General features: G+C 46.6%; 1 protein-coding gene across 1 annotated transcript in view; it reads right to left on the bottom strand.

Moving 5' to 3' along the window:
• Window positions 1–20,048, bottom strand: part of LOC137301746 (membrane progestin receptor gamma-B-like) — a 72,852-nt gene that overhangs the window by 15,697 nt on the left and 37,107 nt on the right. The window contains exons 3-7 of the mRNA XM_067971364.1: window positions 19,793–19,920; window positions 11,827–12,032; window positions 11,415–11,541; window positions 2,472–2,568; window positions 498–642 (exon numbers count right to left, since the gene is read on the bottom strand). Of these exons, the coding sequence (XP_067827465.1) occupies window positions 498–642; window positions 2,472–2,568; window positions 11,415–11,541; window positions 11,827–12,032; window positions 19,793–19,920 (703 nt within the window). The remainder of the gene's footprint in view (window positions 1–497; window positions 643–2,471; window positions 2,569–11,414; window positions 11,542–11,826; window positions 12,033–19,792; window positions 19,921–20,048) is intronic.

Genomic DNA, 20,048 nt, shown 5'->3' with positions numbered 1-20,048 from the left:
GGGAGGGAAGGAGAAATCCAAAATGAGGCATGCAACAGCTGCCCTCGTGCATTATCCAATGGGAGGGCCTCACACAGCCATGGTAGATCCCACCAGCCTTCCTTGGCAGTCAGGAGTACGATTGGCTCACATCTGTTTTTTTTTGAATGAGCTGTCTGGAAATTTCTAAATTGTAAACTGGGCTCCAAAGGTCAAGTTTTTAGAGCAAATTTTAACCCTGTTTACTTCTGTGTCGCATGATGCGGAGTCATTAATTACTGAGGTTATTAAGGTGTTCATCGTCAACACGCAGACTCCACGCTCGAGCCTTGATCCCACCCTGTGCCCCGCTCCCACCCTGCCCCCCCTGTCCTGCTTTAGACAGAGCACGGGAAGGAATCTGGTTCTTGTGATTTGGGGATGTAGCACAGGATGAGTGGGGTAACTTAAAGGGTCACAAAGCTAAGAATGACATTGAGCTTATAGTAGAGGGGTTCCAGTGCCTCTCAAGTCCTTACCGATGTAGTCAAACGTCCCTGGAGCAAGGCGCTCAGGTAAGTGTGTCGCAAACAGGAAACAGGTCAAGAAGGCAAGTGCCACATGCCTGTAGTGGATAGGAATCGTTTCATTGTGTGTGCAGCCTTCTGCTGAACAAAGGAACAACTGCAGAGAGAGAGAAAAAAAATCAGAAACTCATTCAGTTTCACCACAATTCATTTACCAAAAACAACAGAACATATTTCTAACATCACAAAAACAATCAAATATTTCAAAAGATGGCATTTTGATTGTAAAGCAGAGTCTGCAGCTTGTAAACCTTGTGGCTATCACTTTACATATATCTATTTTTGAAGTATTGTGCACAGTTCTGGTCTCCATATTATAAAAAGGATGTAGAGGCATTGGAGAGGGTGCAAAAAAGATTCACAAGGATGATACCAGAACTGAGAAGATATCCTTATCAGGAAAGGCTGAACGGACTGGGGCTCTTCTCTAGAGAGGGGTGACCTGATAGAGGTCTTTAAGATTTTGATAGGGTAGACGTGGAGAAAATGTTTCCACTTGCGGGGAAGTCCAAAACTAGAGGTCATAAATATAAAATAGTCGCTAATAAATCCAATAGCGAATACAGGAGAAACTTCTTTACCCAAAGAGTGGTGAGAACATGGAACTTGCTCCCACAAGGAGTAGTTAAGGCAAATAGCATAGATAGATTTAAGGGGAAACTAGATAAGCAAATGAGGGAGAAAGGAATAGAAGGCTATCCTGATAGGGTTAGATGAAGTAGGGAGGGAGGAGGCTCACATGGAGCATAAATGCTGGCATAGACCAGTTGGGCCGAATGGCCTGTTTCTGTGCTGTAGTTTCGATGTTATTTTTTAAAATACTGAAATATCTAAATCTTTGTAACACTTGGTCTTTCAGGCCAGTGTTTTGAGTTCCAGGCTAGGAGTTTTCCTCGTCTCTGGTTGTCATCCTGTGATTTCCACCCATTCACTTTAACAGACAGAAGATCATGGGCTGACCCCAAGATTTAAACATTTGTCCTTTCTCCAGTTTTCCTCTGCCTCTCCCAATGGCGTTGACTCCAACTTGGGGTTTGTTCCCACTTGCTGCCTCTCTGTACCTTATCTATGTACTTCATGTGTGAACCTAGAGAACAAGGGGGAGAAATTGGTGTCCACTTTTTGGGTGAAAAATTGGGGAGGGGAAGCGGATGGGGGGAGACCAATTTCAGGGAGCAATCTCTCGCTCCAGATCTCCCCCAGAAGCGTGTCGGCTGCCAAACTGAAATACAGCAACTTCCAAGCGTGCGGGGTGCCTGCCTGGAATATGTGAATCGGGGTCCGAATGCCTGTTTGAGGCCCCCACTCGAAATTAGTCATAAACTAGGCCAAGCTTGCACCAGGCACACGCTCAGCTTCTCCGAGTTTACACCGGTTCTCCTTAAAGGGACCGCTGGAGGCCACTGATGGATCATTGAATTCGCCTTTTTTATACTCACGCTTACGTGGAGTCAGGAGCAGCAGGAGTCTGCCGGTTTCTGAATTTCTCGGCCCTGACGTCAGCCGGTTATTCCCCCATGGAGGCCTTCACAGCCAAATCTAATCCTGTCCTCATGCAAGTCCACTAAGGCACAATTTCCAGCAGGAGACGCTAGATAGTTATCAGAGGCAGGAACGCTGGCTGATTTTGCCTTAACTCAGGGACAGTGAGAGCAGTTTTCGTGCCCCTAATACCTGAGATCAGTCGAGTCAATACAGACCAGGTATTGAACCTTGGCCTTTCCTGGTCTTATTGCTCAGATACTAACTGGCTAAGCCACCAGGAAGCCAATAATACTACTATTTAAACTTATTATCGTCAATAATTACCACCAGAGGCTACAGGAAGATTACTGGTCTTAAGAGATGAGAGATATAGAGACTTCCCAGGGCAGCCCAGCAGAGAAAGTTCCTTATGTCATTGATATCACTTGTTTGCAAACGTACCCTGTAAAACAGTGGGATATTATCGAAGAGGTACGGGTAAGCAAAGGCCACGATCCGTAACACTTTACTCAGATTTGGGCGTTCCTGTTCTGGAGATCTGAAACGAGAGCAGTCGTTAAGAAAAGTTGCACAACACAGATTGTTCCGTCTTTAACCTGAATAATGTTGGGCTAATAGGGGAGATGACGTGGGAAGTGTAATCAAACGTGAAATGGCTGCAGTACATCCTCTCTTTCTCTCCCCTGATTTTCTTCCTCCCCCCACCCCCCCGGTAGGTGCTGCCATGGTTCCATGACACCTGATGACTTCCTGTACATCCCAAGGACTCATCAGGGGGTGAAACTGGACATGGGGCGGGGAGGCAAAGCGGGCACCTGTTATCGGCCCGGCGAGATATTCGGGACCATTGTCTTCAGACTTGTCCTATATCGGGCGCCAAAAGCAATTCTGCCTGTTTTACCTTCCCTCCAAATCCAATTTCACCTCCCATCATGTCGAAGGCTGGACAGTGAGCGTCAGCAAGCTAATACATTGGGGGGATTGGGGGGATGGGGGGGGGGGGCGGGGCGGAGGGAAGCGGGTGGGGAACAGGGAAGGACCAGCAAGCAGAGCAGAGCTCGATCCTACCCTCATCCATTTTCCAGCAGAGCTCACTGGATAGCGGTCAGGAGTGGGAACTCCAGGAATATAGGAACTGGAGGAGGCCACTTAGCCCCTCAAGCCTCTTCCATCATTCAGTTAGATCATGGCTGATGTGTTAACTCCGGTTGATCTAGGTTTCTCCCCCTGCCGAGCTTGACGTCTATTTGGCCAGCTGTGGAGCCCCAATCACCACTCAAGTTGAGATCTGGTAACCCAGCACAATCCAGGCAGCTTCCTGGTCTGTACCACACTGTGTGATGAGCCAGGGAGGCGGCTCCAGTTTCAGTCACCTTTTTGCATCCTCTCTTTCTTAATTTATCGCAATTACTATCTTATTCTACCACAGTGTACAACACGAGAAAGTACAGATGTCAATACAAGCAGCTACACAGAGAAAATATATGGCCTGCTGCCTATGATTTCTTCAGTTTGAGCTGGCTGTGGTGTGGTACCTTGCAAAGTGTACCCTCCAGTACCATCATTTCAGCGCAAAGCCCTCTTTTGGCTCAAGTTCGATCCCAATCCGTGCTGAATTTATTCATCTCAGCTACAGTGGCAGAGATGGCTCTGGTTGTGGGGCCCATTCCACAGACACCTCATCCAAATGGCCACTCTTCGCATGCAAGTTTGGGCGGTGAATGCCAACCCTGGTTATTCAGCCCTGGGAGGCACTACGGCTAAGCCCGATGCTAATTTCTCCTCCCCATTCCCCCACCCCCCCCCCCAACATCCAGCAGGGTCGCAAGCTAGCGATTGGGAGTGGGAATCCTGGCTGTTGTTTTGACTATTCCCTCCCTTCCCTCGCTCAGGGATACTGAGGCCAATTGCACGGTCCTATTACCTGGGATCAGCTAACTCAGCACAGACTGGGGTCGAGACTGGGACCTACTGGTCTGTGTGGTTCAGTACCACACCACATGTACCTACTAAAGCAACAAAATATTTCAATTAAAAAAACACTAGGGTAAGGGTGGGCGGGGGGGGGGGGAGGTTAAATGGCAGTCAACGTAAACCAACACAGCAATGCAAGAGTATCGTCCCTCGAGCTTCACACATACTTGGTAGCCTCCCAAAGATCAAGCAGCTAACTCCATGCAAAGCAAACGTGATAAAGCAACTTCATCAAAACAGCAGACTCGTGCAGTCGGACACACACAAGATGTCCATGACCATCGTGACAGCACAGTGCAGTTCTCATCAAAGTAGGTAAAGATATCTTGACATGGGTCTCAGGAGCAGTCCACAGGATAGTAGACGGGTACAGTGAAGCAGATGGTATGTAACCTTTATCCTCCCATTCTGTTTTACACCAGTCATCTCCCCTCCCTCTTCTCTCCCAAAGGTGTTGACACCTTACTGGCGTATAGGCCCACGGGTCCGTGTACCCTTTAATACTTCCACTCATGGGCCAAAGCTTTATTTATTGGTCTCGAGGGTTAAGGGGAAAAAGCTGGGGAGTGAGACTAAATTGGACAGCTCTTTCAAAGAGCCAGCATAGGCATGACGGGCCAAATGGCCTCCTTCTGTGCTGTAAGATTCTATAATTCTAGACAATGGGTGTCAGAAGGCTATTCAACAATGGAGGACAAGCCTGATCCTGTCTTTGCTTGGTGTCCAGCAAAGGGTGGCCGAATGGCAGGTATCACGGCTGATTTTCCTTCCCTTACACAGAGGCAGTGAGGCAGACATTATCACCCCTATCATTGTTCTGGCTGAGGTCAGTTACTCAGTGCAGATGTAGAATCAAACATGGAACCTTCCTAGTCAGTAAGGTTCAATTATGGGCCGAATGGCCTCCTTCTGCACCTTGTCATTCTATGTTTCGAACTACTCAGATGGGCGTGCTCACAATGCAGTGATTGTAACTTGTGCGAGGGGGAGTCAAATTTACACACAACCAAGGTATTTTATTGCAAACCGTCACTATCATTGTGCTGTGACTCTGGATAAACAGGAAGAGAAGAAAAATCACCTCAGAATGAAAAGAATTGATGTAAAACTAAGCAAAAGAGTGAAACAAGGTGAAGATGCTGTAACCAAACGGAATAGTGTACAAAATAATGATCACTGCTGTTCTCATACAAAGACATAGTGTATTCGTTCTAAATTCCTCTTGGTGCTATTTTAATGCAGGGGTTAACATTAAAATAGTGCGAGGAGAATTTGGAACAGGCGCGTTGCACATCCACACGAGAATAGCGCCTATCATAATTCCGACTCTACTGTCATTTAGGTGTTATTTTATTTACCTGTCCATGATGTTGCAGTTATAATGGATGAAAGGCATGCCAAGCCTATGCAGGTGTTACCAGAGCAGGACAGTGAAAGGAAGGAAATGGGTTAGTAACCAGGAAAGTGGAAATAGCAGCATTTTATACAAATGTCACACAGTATCACAGCGGGGGAGAAAAACACTTAGAAGATCCAGCATCGTCATCAGGAACCGGGTTTACACAAGGAGATATTTGGCAAACCTTTCTTCATTTGCGCACAACACATGATGTCAATAAAGTGTCAACCGTGCCTCTTGCCTCTGAGTCAGAAGGTTGTAGGTTCAAGCCCCAATCCAGAGATTTAAGCATAAAATCTAGCCTGACACTCCAGCGCAGTAGAGAGGGAGTACTGCACTGTCGGAGGTACTGTCTTTTGGATGAGATGTTAAACTGAGGTTAAAAACAGAAAAATGCAGGAGAAGCTCAGCAAGTCAGGCAACATCTGTAGAGAAAGAAACAGAGTTAACGTTTCAGGTCGAGTGATTAAATGGCAAAAGGGATGATGGTGCAAGGCAAGGAAGGTGGTAATGGGACAGGTTAAGAAACAAAAGATTGATCAGGAGTAGCTGTAAATGGCAGCAGCAGAACCATTACCAGCACTAGCGGACCGAAAAAATGGGAGCAGTGGTTATGATCCGAAATTGTTGAAATCATTGTTGAGTCCGGAAGGTTGTAAAGTGCCTAAACGAAAGATGAGATGCTGTTCCTTGAGCTTAGGTTGAGCTTCATTGGAACAGCATAAGAGGCCGAGGACAGAGAGGTCAGAGTGGGAGTGGGAAGGGGGATTAAAATGGCAAGCGACCGGCAGGTCAGGGTCACACTTGCAGTCAGATCGGAGGTGATCTGCAAAGCGATCACCCAGTCTACGTTTGATCTCCTCAATGTAGAGGAGACCGCATTGTGAGCAGCGAACACAGTATATTAAACTGAAAGAAGTACAAGTAAACAGCTATTGCACCTGGAAGGAGGTGTTTGGGGCCCTGGACGGTGGGAAGGGAGGTGGTGAAGGGGCGTCGCCTGCGCTCGCACAGGAAGGTGCTGTGGGGAGGACAGCGGGTGTTGGGGGTGATGGAAGAGTGGACCAGGGTGTCGCAGACGGAGTGGTCCCTTCGGAATGCTGAAAGGGGAAGGGAGGAGTAGACGTGTTTGGTGATGGGATCACGCTGGAGGTGGCAGATATGGAAGGGGTGAGGGCTGAAGAGCGGGAAATAGGACGGACACGGTCGAGGGCCGTGTTAACTACAGTGGAGAGAAATCCTCGGTTGAGGAAAAAGGAAGACATATCGGAAGCACTGGTGTGGAAGGTGGTATCGTCAGAATGGATGCGACGGAGATGGAGAAACTGGGAGAAGGGAATAGAGTCCTCACAGGAAGCAGGGTGGGAGGAAGTGTAATCAAGGTAGCTGTGGGAGTCAGTGGGCTTTTAATAGATATTGGTTGGCAGCCTATCCCCAGAAATGGAGATAGAGAAGTCGAGGAAGGGAAGGGAAGAGACGGTGATGGACCATGTGAAGGCGAGGGAAGGGTGGAAATTGGAAGTATAGATGATGAAAGTTTCCAGTACGGGGCGAGAGCAGGAATCGGCACTGATACAGTCATCAATGTACAGGAAAAAGAGGTGAGGGAGGGGATCCGAGTAGAACTGGAACAAGGAATGTTCCACGTATCCCACAAAAAGGCAGGCATAGCTGGGACAGGTCTTCGACCCGAAAAGTCTTCGACCTGAAACGTTAACTCTGCCTCTTTCTCCACAGATGCTGCCTCACTTGCTGAGCTTCTCCAGCATTTTCTGGTTTTATTTCAGATTTCCAGCATCCGCAGTATTTTGCTTTTGATTTAGTGTTTAATTCTACGCGTGTTCAGATATCCAGTGAGGGCAGGATCGAGTTCAGTTCTGATGCCATCCAAAGGTGTAAATAACCTGCTGGTGCTCACTGCCCGGGCTCACCCATCGAACAACGGCCACCTGGACGATATTACAGGGTGGCTGGCTCCAGTGGAGCCATTAATCAGTGAAAAGTCAGCAAGTTCAGGAGAGGAGAAAGTCAGAGGAAAAAAGAAAATCTCTTGATATAACACTTTTCAGTTAATTACAAAAACAAATGACAGTAATATTCCTGAAAGTACAGTAGCTGCAGTGGTGGAGTTAGGGGAGGGACACATTAGGATGTGAATATTATTGTGGTGGTGCCTCTCACTCACTTCAGAAATACTTAAACAACAAAAGCCGAGCGCTGTGGCCACTGGAGTGCAGTAATCGGGATCACAAACCCGTCAGCAAATTTTAAACGATTCTGTTTTTTTCCAGTGTCATAACCATTAAGAATTTAATGGGTAAATAAGAGTTTGTATGTCTAATAGTTGTAGAGAACAGACTTCTTCCCAAAGAGTGCTGCATCTCGAGCACGATGCTTAAACAAGTACAAAGCATGGCACTGACTCTCTACTAAAGTTGCTGATTCATACCATAGGTGTGGTCCATGTTTGGGTGAGTTTGTGTTTGGGCTCACGTTTCGGGCAGGGCTCACGTTTCGGGCAGGGCTCACGTTTCGGGCAGGGCTCACGTTTCGGGCAGGGCTCACGTTTCGGGCAGGGCTCACGTTTCGGGCAGGGCTCACGTTTCGGGCAGGGCTCACGTTTCGGGCAGGGCTCACGTTTCGGGCAGGGCTCACGTTTCGGGCAGGGCTCACGTTTCGGGCAGGGCTCACGTTTCGGGCAGGGCTCACGTTTCGGGCAGGGCTCACGTTTCGGGCAGGGCTCACGTTTCGGGCAGGGCTCACGTTTCGGGCAGGGCTCACGTTTCGGGCAGGGCTCACGTTTCGGGCAGGGCTCATTTTTGGGTGTGGTTCATGTTTGAGTTCTTTTTGACCTAGACCACATCCTGGACACCCAGGAGGAACAGCTCGGGAATCATGAGCATTATTTACGCTGCATTAACCTCATAGCGCTACCCTAAGGTGACCTCAGCTTTCAATGTATTCTAAACGAGGTAACAGTTCACTGGTGTGGAGAAGTTCCTGAAGAGTTAGCTTTGCTCAGAAGAAGCACAGCTGGAGCAATGATGTAAATGGCTGCTATCTACAGCTATAAAAGGCCCACCACCATCCTCTCAGGGCAATCAGGTTTGAGCAATAAATGCGGCCTGGACAGTTTTGCCCACATAATGATAATTTAAAAAACAATTGTGTCTGGCAGGGGGGTCTCAGTCTGGCAGTAGAGGGTAGAATTGTGGTTCACTTGCCGACTGGTCTGTGCCGTCTTTCCCAAGCCGCCGGAGAGGTCCACGGTTGGACCTCTTTGCTCGAGCACACGACTGAGCCTGTGCGATTATTTTTCTGTTGCCGCCAGTCGCTGCCCATGGAATCTTGCCACGCCGTGCCAATGGGGCAGGTTCCAGCTCAGCCGGGAGCGCCAGCTGATTACAGTGGCGATTTACATAAAATTTGGCTTCACAAGTAGAAGAGAGAGAAAGACATTCGCGGTGTAATGGGTTGGGTGTGAGCGAATAATGAGGAATTGAATCTCGGCCTAATTTCATCATTGACCACAAAAAAACAGTTTGTAGAAATCAACTGAACTCAGGGATTGAATTACTGCCTGGTAATCAGCCGCAGGCCGGCCATCTGTTTTCTCTTTATTGCTTTCACAATATAGTCTAACAGAATTTAAAATTTTAAAAAAGTCACAGTAATGGCAGGGCTGCAGAGGCTGAGCTGCATATGTTCAGCGCCTAAGGAGATTAGAATAATGTAACTACGAGAGAGAAATCATCTCATCTGATGCATTTGAGGGGAAGCTAGATAAGTACATGAGGGAGAAAGGAACGGAAGGTTATGCTGACGGAGTGAGATGAAGTAGGGAGGGAGGAGGCTCGTGTGGAGCATAAACACCTGCCGAATGGCCTGATTCTGTGCTGTACATTCTGTGTAATGTCAAAGTGAGTCACTGGACGGTATAATCGGAGAGTGTCATGAAGTTGCAGTACAAAAATATAACAGGAGAATTAGGTTACATCCTGGTCCCTTCAACCATTTTTAGTACTGAGAAGCTGGGTGAAGGCTCACAGTGCAGGACAACAGCAACTTTCGAAAAGAGAAGACGAGATAAATCAAGAAGTCGTGGCCTGGTGACGTCGAGTTTGGGTTTTGAAAAGCTCGGAGTCTGCAGGAGTAAGGGAAGACTGAGCGAGGCAAGGAGCTCCACAGTGGGGTTGCCAACTCTAACAGGATGTAATCCTGGAGGTTTCATCACATGGCCTCCTCCCTCCAACTGCCCCGCCCCCATGCTCTCCCCATTGGTTGCCCTACATGTCCATTCTCACAGTGCCCCGCCTTCCCATACTTCATTACCTGATTGGATGATTCTTGACTGTCAAACAGCCTTCTCCCCAACTCCAATATTTTTATAACTAGTAAACAATAGTGTTCAAAGAAAATGTGTTTTTTTTTTAAAAACGCCCCTATGATTTTTCTCCAGGGTTTTTGCTCACAGCAGTGTCCTGGATTAATCTTGAATTCTTGGAGGACTCAAGGGCAACCCTAGTCTAGTAGCTCGCCATCACCCTGGGCTCACACGAGAAGAAGGGGTGAAATATCAGAGGGCTGTCAGGACCCCAGCCAGAGTCAGCACCATCAGCAAAGAAGTGGAAGAGAAGAAAAGGGAGGAAGACGACACTGAGACTCGAGTGTCAACTACAATTTTAGTCACCAATACATTTGGTAACAAGGGTCCGCTAATGCTGAGAGGTGCCTGACACATGAACTTTCTACCGTTGAGTGTACACTTGGAGCAGGGGAGGAGCAGTGAGCCATTCCACGGAACACAAGGTGACCAAATGTTACTATCTCAAGGACATTCGTGATGGCTATTGTCGTTTCCCATGACTGCTCAGAAAAAGGACACAACCGCAATGTCAATGTGTGGCAACTGACCCCGCGACTTTGTTACCTTAAAATCGGAACCAAGGCAGCTGAAAGCGAATTCAGGAAAAGAAAAATCTCTTCGCGCAGTGAGTTGCAAGAATGCGAAACACACTGGCCTCAGGGAGAGCCATCAACACAAAAACAGAAGTGTTTACAAGGGTGGTGGGTATTTAGTTAGGAAGTGAGGGTATTAGTGGTGATTAGGAGAAAGGATGAGGAATTAGGATTGAAAAGATGAAAACGCTGCCATAGTTGAAAAAATACTGGAGTAGATGAACAGAAAGGCTGACGCCTAGTCCTACAGACGCAGGAGGGTGGAATGTCTTTGGTTGTCCTCCAGATTTAGTGGATGATTGGCATAAAACTCGGAGAAATGGCCGATCTTCCGCTGAAGTTGAGTCAGGAAATCGGGAGACTGCCCCGTGGATATCCTACCATGGATAGACTGGGCTGACACCTCGCACAGTTAGGACGGAATAGACATCAAATCAGCAAAACGTATCAACGAGAGACCACCGGCCACGGTGTTATTAGGGTCACCTAAAGGAATTTCCGCAGGGATTCTCCCTATCTCCTGCTGTTGACACCATTTCTCCAGGATGTCGGTTGCCGTCATGGCAGGAGATTGGGAGAACCCCTAACGGAAATCTAACCCCTGTAATTAGGGCCACAGTGTAACTAGGGTGAAAGTGCAACTAAGGTCAAAGTGTAACTAGGGGCCACAGTGTATTTAGGACCACAGTGTAATGGTGCGAGGTGTGGGGGGGTCAGTGTAATTAGGGTCACAGGGTAATTAGGGTCACAGGGTAATTAGGGTCACAGGGTAATTAGGGTCACAGGGTAATTAGGGTCACAGGGTAATTAGGGTCACAGGGTAATTAGGGTCACAGGGTAATTAGGGTCACAGGGAGGCATTTTACCAGCAGCAATCATAAAATTCTGATATTTCTGAACAATTTTGATTCAGGTAATCAATACACATCTAATTCTGTTACCACCGTATCATTAGCACGAGGCTAATCTATCAAACCAAACATTGAAACGGCTTCCTGATATTGCACCATAACAACTGCAAACAAAGCGTGACGTGTGGTAACTGGCCTTACCTGGAGTAGCAGGATAGACCAGTGCAAACAACAGTGTTGAAGACGGCGGCAGGCACAAACCACTTGTGGAATGTGCTATTGACCCATTTGTCAGGCATGATGTAGGCTGCATAGGCAGTAGCGGAGCCTGAGGAGAAAACAATGCAAAACCCAAAGTCACACGCATTTCAGCCGCACAATTAATTGGGGGCGAATTTCCTCGGAGCGTCTCCCGCTGCACTGCTGTAACTTCAGCAGGAGTTCGGTGGTGGCCCTGTTTATGCGCGGAAGTGGGTTTTCTGCTGAAGTTCCTCCAAAGTTAGGACAAGGCAGCGGGAGAAGCCCCGAGGAGACTCACTACCACCACCTCCACCACCCCGCCCACTGACATGTTAGTTATACATTCAGTTGGTATCAATGCAGTAATTTGTACCTAGACTGTACAGACTGAGAGCACCATAGTCGAAAAAGAAGCAGATATGTCTGGCACGGGTGGACATTGAGCTAAACGTATGGGCGCAACTTGAGGTAAATGGGTAGATGCAGCTTGACAGTATGTAAACAAGGAGAGGCCATGTGTAAGCTTCATTCCAAAAGTCCAGGGTGTAGGAGAGGGCCAGAAGGTTCCAGAGGAAGTACCTGCAAGGCAGAAGACGACAATAGTTTAATACAGATGCAAAAGCAGATTTCACTCAACTTAGCTTTGGGCTCTCTCAACCCACTCGTGAAAGAGTTTTCAAATTGCCACTTTACGTTTGACCTCAGTTCATCTCAATCCATTAATTCAGATTATTTGTGTGATGTTGTTAGACGTCAGAAGGGTACATGCCAAGAACTTGAGTGTGAGTTTTTGTCCATTTAATGGATGCAAAGTTGGTGGAATGAGGAGGGCGGGGGCAGCGGGTGTGTGCACGCTGGAATTCCTGTTAGGTGCTCCCAGAAGGCAAGGCTGTGTACTGGGAGCCCCAACCCGTAAAATGACTCCTCGGTATAATTCCTGGATTATCAGTGTTTTCTTCCTGTGTGTGTGTATATATCGGAGTGTTTATTGACTATTGAAATGCTTACACTTTCTAGAATCCAATTGTTGCATTCCAACTGATGTCCCGGCTCGGTTTAGCTAACTTGGCAAGGATCGAACCTGGAACCTTCCTGATCCGTGAGTCTCAACTACTCACTCCATAAACTCACTGAGCCACTTAAAGGAACCCATGATGTAAATTCCTTAAAAAGATAAGAATACATAAACATGCCCTCTTGGCTCTGCTATTTGTGCCATGTTCCATCTATCAGTGCGCAATGTGGCATTAAGGAATTTTTTGCCCTGCACTGTTCCAGTTCCTTATTGGCACACCAAGATAACATCGTCTGGGTTTTCTGCAGTGAGTTCTCTGGCGGGAAAGCAGTGGAACCCCTGGGGAAGCACTGTAAACAGCTCAATGCCAATTTCCACTCTTTCTCCTGGGTTTCACTGATCTTCTACCTAAATACGGAGGGAGATTGAGACCTGTGTAAATTCAAGACCTGTGTAAACCCGCAACCCCAAACTAATGACTTTAGTGCATTATACTCAGAAATGGAAATTCTACCAGATGAAATGCAAAGTCCAATTTTCAGCAAAGATGTTTAAGACACTCCGAAGGTGTCGGAATGGCATTCATCCAAACCAATGGGTTCTAGTAGTGATCTCTTGTCAAACCTACAATGATGGATGGGTATTGGTGGCATTATCGTGGCCGTTCCACTCTTCCAGATGTTTGACACATTTTTTCCAGGGACATTTGATTCAACAAAGTAAATAGTTTGTGACCATCAGGAGGTAAAAGAGCTTTTGGAGTGTCCGACTCCCTTGAATTACACGGCTGCTGTGTACATACTGGTGCCAATTTGAGTCAGAGGAACCAGAACCATCGTTCCATCAGTAGTATCCTAAATCATTTCTGAACTTGCTAGGAGAACGCTTCACTTTATCGTTTTCACGACAGCAGCATCGCAACAACAACAACTTGCATTTATACAGTGCCTTTAACCTAGTAAAATGTCCCAAGGTGCTTCACAGGAGCGTAATCAGACCAAAAATTGACACTGAGCCAAAGGCAGGTGGCCAAAAGCTTGGTCAAAGAGGTGGGTTTTAAAGAGCGTCTTAAAGGAGGAGAGCTCGAGAGGTGGAGTGGTTTAGGGAGGGAATTCCACATTTTAGGGCCTGGGCAGCTGAAGGCACGGCCGCCAATAGTGGGGTGAAGGAAGTCAGGGATGCAAAAGTGGCCAGAGTCACAGAACCAAAGGGGCATCTTTCCCCAGCAACCCACATTCTACTAACTGTAAACTTAGTTTCCAGTAAAATTGTTTCTCTTGCCATCAGGAGCCATAGCATTTTATGTGTGTGAGCAGATTCCAGTTACATTGTACCAAGGTACCTACAGCCTTGAGTTTGTCTTTGAGGGAGTGCATGGCATTTAAATATGGGTATACTGGTAGATGCTCAGGTAATGACCCGGGCATGGTTTATAGCAGATGTGCTATAGTCTTGATTCAAAGTCACATCTTTCAAATTATCTGAGAATTCAAATTTTTAGCACTAAATTTCTACTTTCCTATGTTATTTATGCAGCTTAATTCAAATAAAAGAACTTGCATTTATATTGCATCCTCCACAACCCCAGGAGCATCCCAAAGCACTTTACCGCCAATGTAACATTCGTGCCAGACAAGTGCCAGGCAATGACGATCTTCAATAAGAGAGAGTCTAACCACCTCCCCTTGACATTCAACGGCATTACCATCGCCGAATCCCCCACCATCAACATCCTGGGGATCACCATTGACCAGAAACTTAACTGGACCAGCCATATAAATACTGTGGCGACAAGAGCAGGTCAGAGGCTGGGTATTCTGTGGCAAGTGACTCACCTCCCGACTCCCCAAAGCCTTTCCACCATCTACAAGGCACAAGTCAGGAGTGTGATGGAATACTCTCCACTTGCCTGGATGAGTGCAGCTCCAACAACACTCAAGAAGCTCGACACCATCCAGGACAAAACAGCCCGCTTGATTGGCACCCCATCCACCACCCTAAACATTCACTCCCTTCACCAACGGCGCACTGTGGCTGCAGTGTGCACCATCCACAGGATGCACTGCAGCAACTCGCCAAGGCTTCTTCGACAGCACCTCCCAAACCCGCGACCTCTACCACCTAGGACAAGAGCAGCAGGCACATGGGAACAACACCACCTGCGCGATCCCCTCCAAATCACACACCACCCCGACTTGAAAATATATCGCCGTTCCTCCATTGTCGCTGGGTCAAAATCCTGGAACTCCCTTCCTAACAGCACTGTGGGAGAACCTTCACCACATGGTCTGCAGCGGTTCAAGAAGGCGGCTCACCACCACCTTCTCAAGGGCAATTAGGGATGGGCAATAAATGCCGGCCTCGCCAGTGGCGCCCACATCCCATGAACGAATAAAAAAAAAAGTACTACAATGAAGTGTAGTCACTGTTGTAATCTAGGGAAAAGCAGCAGCAAATTCACATACCGCAAAGAGATAAATGACCAGATCATCTTTTTTAGGTGTTGGTTGAGAGATAAATCTTAGTCAGGACACAGGGGGGAGGGGGGAACGCCCCTTCTCTTCTTCAAATAGTGCCGTGGGATTTTTTACGTTTACCGAGAGGACAGACAGGGCCTCGGTTTAACATCTCATCCAAAAGACGGCACCTCTGACAGTGCAGCGTTCCCTCAGTACTGCACTGGAGTATCAGTTTAGATTTTGTGATCAAGCCTCTAGAGTAGGGGTTGAAGCCATAACCTTCCAATTTCATAGGCAAGAGTGCTACCACTGAGCCAAGGCTGACACCTGAGATTACTGGATAATTCAATGTTTTAAGCGCAAAAAAAAATGTTGGCCTATCAAGAATAGATTGTATCAATTGTAATTCATTCAAAATGTAATTATGTGTTTTAATACAGCAAATTGTTGCAGGCAGAAATATTCACACTATTAAGAGGCACTGGAGAAGGTGCAAAAAATATTTACAAGGATGATACCAGAACTGAGAGATTATAACTATCAGGAAAGACTGAACAGGCTGGGGCTCTTTTCTCTAAAAAACAGAAGGCTGAGGAGTGACCTGATAGAGGTCTTTAAAATTATGAAGGGGTTTGATAGGGTAGACGTAGAGATGTTTCCACTTGTGGGGGAGTCCAAAACTAAGGGCCATAAATATAAGATAGTCACTAATAAATCCAATAAGGAATTCAGGAGAAACTTCTTTACCCAGAGAATGGTGAGAATGTGGAACTTGCTACCACATGGAGTAGTTGAGGTGAATAGCATAGATACATTTAAGGGGCAGTTAGATAAGCATGAGGGAGAAAGGAAGAGGAGGATATGCTGATAGGGTTAGATGAAGTAAGGTCATTCGGCCCGTAGACCAGTTGGGCCGAACGGCCTGTTTCTGTGCTGTAAATTCTATGTTATTCTATGTATACAGACAAAGCTCAGTTTATAAAAACTCACTCTACAAAGGCAGGTGGTTCCTTTAAACGTGATCACTGTTGGCTTCCAATAAATCACTTGTACATTCTGCTTGTATGGATTTTTCCTGAATTATTTACAGTGAATAACATGCCACGCTGCCTGTTGCCAGAGTGCTTTCTAACGAGCTCTGATTAGAACTAGCTTTAATGACACAAAGGGCAGCACTTATCATCTACAGCCTTTAGCCAACTCGCACAAAATCTCATGGATCGCAACTTTGCTAACGCGACACTCTTTCTGAAAAGGGCAGACATCGCTTCGGAACGGGGAGCTACAATTGTGAAAAGGTTATTTGGTTCGTCACCTTCCGAAAACATTTTTTGGAAAAAAATACATTTAATAATCGCATCTCTCCGATCGCTGGAACCACTGCCCTCTCGTTCTTGCGAATTCCCAATGCAATCATGTGAGAGCTGCATGGCATTTATTGAAGGTGATTACAGCTATATGCTGAAGCCTTTAGTGCTTTTTGTTAATTTACGAAGATATAACACACCAAAAACAATTTCCACCATCTTACAACAGCTCAGTTGTGGTCAGAGCCCGGACTGAGATGTCCCGCACTTGATGTAAACAGGCTGGTGTAGGACATTTACTAGTTGACTGAGTGACCATAAACCTTAGCACGCAGTACATGTGATTGTCATGGGGATAATTAGCAAGACATTTATCACCTCCATTTGCTTATATAGCAACAGCCAGCAAGCAATCAGGAAACTCTCAGACTCCCTTTTATATTGCTCCAAGGAGTTTTCTTGATAATATCATGAAAATGATTCAAAGCAAATTGCTGTCAGGGGAAGTGCTGCAAAGAGATACTCCAGGGTCAACTGTGCTACTTGCTATAAGAAGAAAGGCCTGATTTATTTTTGTATATTAGCTGGTTTAATAACAAGGTGTGGATGGGGGCAATTCTACAAGGCTGCCTTCCACTACACACCCAAGTGGCCATTCCAGACAATGAGGAGCAGCAGGCTATTCCACCACAGAGGGCATCACAGCCAAGCTTATCCTGACCTCGCCCACTAGAAAGAAAGAAATAACTTGCATTTTATATGACCTCAGGAAGTCCCAAAGCGCTTTACAGCCAATGAAGTACATTTCAAGTGCAGTCACTGTTGTAATGTAGGAAACGCGGCAGCCAATTTGCGCACAGCAAGATCCCACAAACAGCAATGAGATATATAACCAGAAAACCTGCTTTATTAATGTTGGTTGAGGGGTAAATATTGGCCAGGACATCAGGGAGAACTTCCCCGCTCTTCTTCGAAATAGTGCTGTAGGATCTTTTACAACCACCTGTCCGTGCAAATGCACTTTCCAGCAGGTGTCTCTGGATAGTGATCAGGGCCAGGAACCATGGCAGATATTTTCGCTTCCCTAATCCAGGAGAGCCGAGGCCAATCACCCGGTCTGCTCTCCCTCTCTTCCCCCACCCACCTCCTCACCGACTGAGACCAAACAACTCAGCACACTGTGTGAGCGCAAGCAGGAGATTTACTCTTTATTGGATTTTTAACGACCTTGAGGTATCCATTGCTTCCATGAATGCAAACAAAGCTTCATCTCCTCAATTAAAACCAATCAAACTGAAACGAGTTGGAATCCAGCCTCAGCTCGATCCCCAGCAGACAGAACTAAAACCACAGCCCAAGAATACTGCTGGCCCAGCATCGACATGGCACTCAGCATCTGTTCTAATTGACACTGTTCAAGATAAGTAGGTTGTCACCTGCTTTAAAATAACACAGGAAGGAGTTTAATCCAAATGCGTTAAGTGTTCATACTAGGCTAACATCAGCTGAAGAATCCACCATTAGCAATGTTACTCAGAAAGCCAGAAGGATGGTTTGGAAAATAAAAAGACATTCACACTGGTTCAGAGTTACTATGGTGACAGCCGTGGCTCAGTGGGTAGCACTCCTGCCTCGGAGTCAGAAGGTTGTGGTTCAAGTCCTGCTCCAGCGACTTCAGCACATAATCCAGGATGACGCTCCCAGTGAGGGAGTGCTGCACTGTCGGAGGTGCCGTCTTTCAGATGAGATGTTAAACTGAGTCTGCCCGCTCAGGTGGATGTAAAAGATCCCATTGCACTATTTCGAAGAGGAGCAGGACAGTTCTCCCCAGTGTCCTGGCCAATATTTATCCCTCAACCAACATCGCTAAAACAGATTATCTGATCATCAGATTGCTGTTTGTGGGAACTTGCTGTGCTCCAATTGGCTGCCACGTTTCCTACATTACAACAGTGACTACACTTGAAAAGTACTTCATTGTCTGTAAAGCGCTTTGGGACATCCTGAGGTCGTAAAAGGTGCTATATAAATGCAAGTCTTTCCTTTTCTTTTCAATAGGCAGGAAACCCTCTTGTGAATTAGAGATAAAGGTACACTGTGTGGAGGGGGGGAGGGGGTCAGAGTAAAAATCTCTCTGGTCGCTGCGTGCAGTGATGTCACGAATGTGCAAAAATTTCCTCTGCTTGGTATTCCCAGCAAATTCATAAGCAGGTGAAAGAAGAAAACACAATGTCCTTCCATTGCTGGGACAATGTAAACAGAATGTTGTCACATAAGAAATAGGAGCAGGAGTCGGCCATACGGCCCCTCGAGCCTGCTCCGTCTAAATGACCCGATACTGGGTGCCAAAAAGTGGCACCCTCTCTGGGGCGGTACACCTGTCACACTAACGCAGGTGTCCTAAAGCGAGCTGAGGGAGGACTGAAACCTCCCGTGGAGCTGAAGGGCAAAAGCTTGCTTGATCTTGATTTTCAGTTACAGACCATATTTTACAACACTGACACCTGTTCCCCACTCCCGCCCTCATAAAAATTGACAAAAACTACGAAGTAAAGCTAAGGTAAAAGGAACAAACATTCCAGCAGCATTTCAAATGAGAACAAGGCATTGCCAGCTATCGTTTAATAAACTACCTGGACCCTTTCATTGAGAAACAGTCTTATAATCTCTCCTGAGTATACATTACTCTCAATATAAACTATTGTAACCCCCCGACTAGATTAAAACCTTGTGATCACGCCCGGGTATCATTCTATTTACAAAATAAATGGACTGATCATTTTACGAGCCTTCACCTTGTGCCACAATGGACCATCCTTCAGTGTGGGGTGTCATCGAGGGTGGGAGATATCGGAGAGGCATGGAGAGGGTGGGAGATATCTGAGAGACATGGTGAGAGTGTGGGAGATATCGGAGAGGGGGGCAGAGAACTGGTAGTGTGATTGCCGATCAGAGCTTAATTGGCCTTGGAGGGGGTTATAAGCTTTCCCTGTCAGCTGGGGAATGATGCCAGCTAACAACTTTCTGATGACATCAGTCAAGTCCAAAGTCATCTTTGGTTGACTGCGTGTGGAACTCTTTGAAAAGAGGTCCTAACCTTTTGTGGAATTTCACTGTGACTTACTGTAAGACGGAGCTTCTTATTGTATTACTGTCAGTATCTATTTAGTGCAATTGCAGCACTCTTGCCGACGACTTAGAAGGTTGCGGATTGGAGCCTGAATTGAGCGCAATAATCTAGGCTGCCCCTTCAGTATAGCACTGAGAGAGTGCTGTATTGATGCCTTTCAGATGAAATGCTAAATCGAGGTGTTATCTATTCAAAGATGAGCAGGGAGTTCTCCTCGTATCCTGGCCAACATTCAACCCTTAACCAACACCAGTAAAACAGATTAACAAGTCACTCAACTCATTGCCATTTGTGGGACCTTGCTGTGTGCCAACTGGCTGCTGCGTTTGCCTACAAGACAACACCGACCACACCGAGGATGTGAAAGGTGCTATATAAATACAAGTTCTTTCTTCGTTACTGTAGTTTCATGTCCAGTCACTACTTACCAGGTTGGCAGGAAGTGAGTCCAGATGTTCACTGTCTCATTTGTCAATTGAAAAAGGCTGAATAAGCAATCGGTAGCTGTACTTCTTGGGTGGCGATATCCAAAGATGATGCTGTGTTCATGGAATACCTGTTGCACATAATTAGAGCACAAGATTAAATGGCCTACTCTTAATGTCCTCTAGGGTTGCCAACCCTCCAGGATTGTCCTGGAGTCTCCAGGAATTAAAGATTAATCTTCAGGACACTGCTGCAAGC

The sequence above is a fragment of the Heptranchias perlo genome, chromosome 34 (genome assembly GCF_035084215.1).
Source record: "Heptranchias perlo isolate sHepPer1 chromosome 34, sHepPer1.hap1, whole genome shotgun sequence".
NCBI classification, from domain to species: domain Eukaryota; kingdom Metazoa; phylum Chordata; class Chondrichthyes; order Hexanchiformes; family Hexanchidae; genus Heptranchias; species Heptranchias perlo.
This window is presented reverse-complemented; position numbering and strand designations above follow the sequence as displayed.